The sequence below is a fragment of the Athene cunicularia genome, assembly GCF_003259725.1.
Source record: "Athene cunicularia isolate RWA chromosome 13 unlocalized genomic scaffold, athCun1 chr13_part1, whole genome shotgun sequence".
NCBI lineage: Eukaryota > Metazoa > Chordata > Aves > Strigiformes > Strigidae > Athene > Athene cunicularia.
Window position 1 is genome coordinate 20,286,166 of NW_020799117.1, and position 1,261 is coordinate 20,287,426.

Below are 1,261 nucleotides of genomic sequence, written 5' to 3' on the forward strand. Positions count from 1 at the left end.
GGAAACACCACTTGGTCCAGGCAAAGCAGGGATCAAGGTAAAGCCCACAACCCCCTCTGACTCCCATCGCCTCAGACACACCTGAACGCAGGGAGCCTCAAGCCCTCCTTGCTCCTGCTGTGTTGGGATGGGTTGAGTTGGGTTCGACAAAACCTGTCCCAGGGACACAGATCTTGAATGGGGTCTCAGAAATCCCACCAGCTCTGGACAGATGCAGAAGAAATAGCTTATAGCCAAAAAAGCAGATGCCAACAGAAGGCGGAGAGGTGATTGTGGATGACTACGAAGTTGGATTACGCAGCTGGTACCTTTCTTAGGCCAGCAGAAGTGAGCAAGGTTGAAATGTGGGTAGGAGGGAAGGGTGTCTCACAAAATTAAGGACACGTTAACCCACAGAACACATGAATGAGGCCAAGTAAAGAGGCAGTGCCTGGCTGATAGTGAGGGAACGGGAACGGAAGATTCATTTTGCACTGCCTAAGGCTGTAAGTTCTGTGGGCAAGTGTACATGGAAGGAATCAGAGCAGTTGAGATGACACAGGACACTCTCAAGGACACGGGCTACATCCAGAACTCCCAGCTACATCCCCACTCCTGGCTCTGAAGAGGGAAAAGTTAAGAGGCCGTGATGGACTCTCTAGACATGTCACGGATAGCAAACTATCTCAGAATATTAATCCGCCACCTGTAGCTTGGAAGGACTTTGTCCCTAGCAGCCCATGGGGGGCTCCATAGGGGAACTGAGGTGTATAGCAAATGTCTCCAGAGCTTCTGTCCCCGGGTACTGAGCATCAGCCAGGATTGTCAGCTCAGGGTAGCATAGAGAATGTAAGTCTCAAACTGGACATGTAAAACTCTTGGCCTCTGGTGAGAAAGGGAGGATGACCAGCATGCACATTTAGGTGCTTCAGTACTGACTGGAGAAGGTTGGACCACAGGCAGAGGGAAATGGGAGGAACTGGAAATGCACGGGAGAGAATGAACATGGAGTAAGCGCGGATGGCGAGGAACAGGGGTGATCTGTGGGGCAGGGAAGGGGAATGGAAGAAACCTAAGGGCATGTGGAGGGGAAGGGAACGAACCGAAGGGCATGAGGGGCTGTCCTGGACCCGCTACTGCACTCAGAAACCTCCTTTTCTGCCCCCAAACGCCCCTCACCTCACTCCAGCCATCTGCACCGAAACGCCCGAGGGACCTCGCCGCCCCCCGGGCTCCGGTGACCCCGCCGGGCACCCGAACACCCCCCCCCCTTGCCCAGCAC

The 1,261-nt window shown here is 54.2% G+C and overlaps 1 protein-coding gene across 1 annotated transcript in view; it reads left to right on the plus strand.

Annotated features, from left to right (window-relative positions):
* Nucleotides 1-276: 276 nt before the first annotated feature.
* Nucleotides 277-1,261, plus strand: part of APBB3 (amyloid beta precursor protein binding family B member 3) — a 6,327-nt gene continuing 5,342 nt past the window's right edge. Inside the window, exon 1 of the mRNA XM_026858560.1 lies at nt 277-348. Coding sequence (XP_026714361.1) covers nt 277-348 — 72 coding nt within the window. The remainder of the gene's footprint in view (nt 349-1,261) is intronic.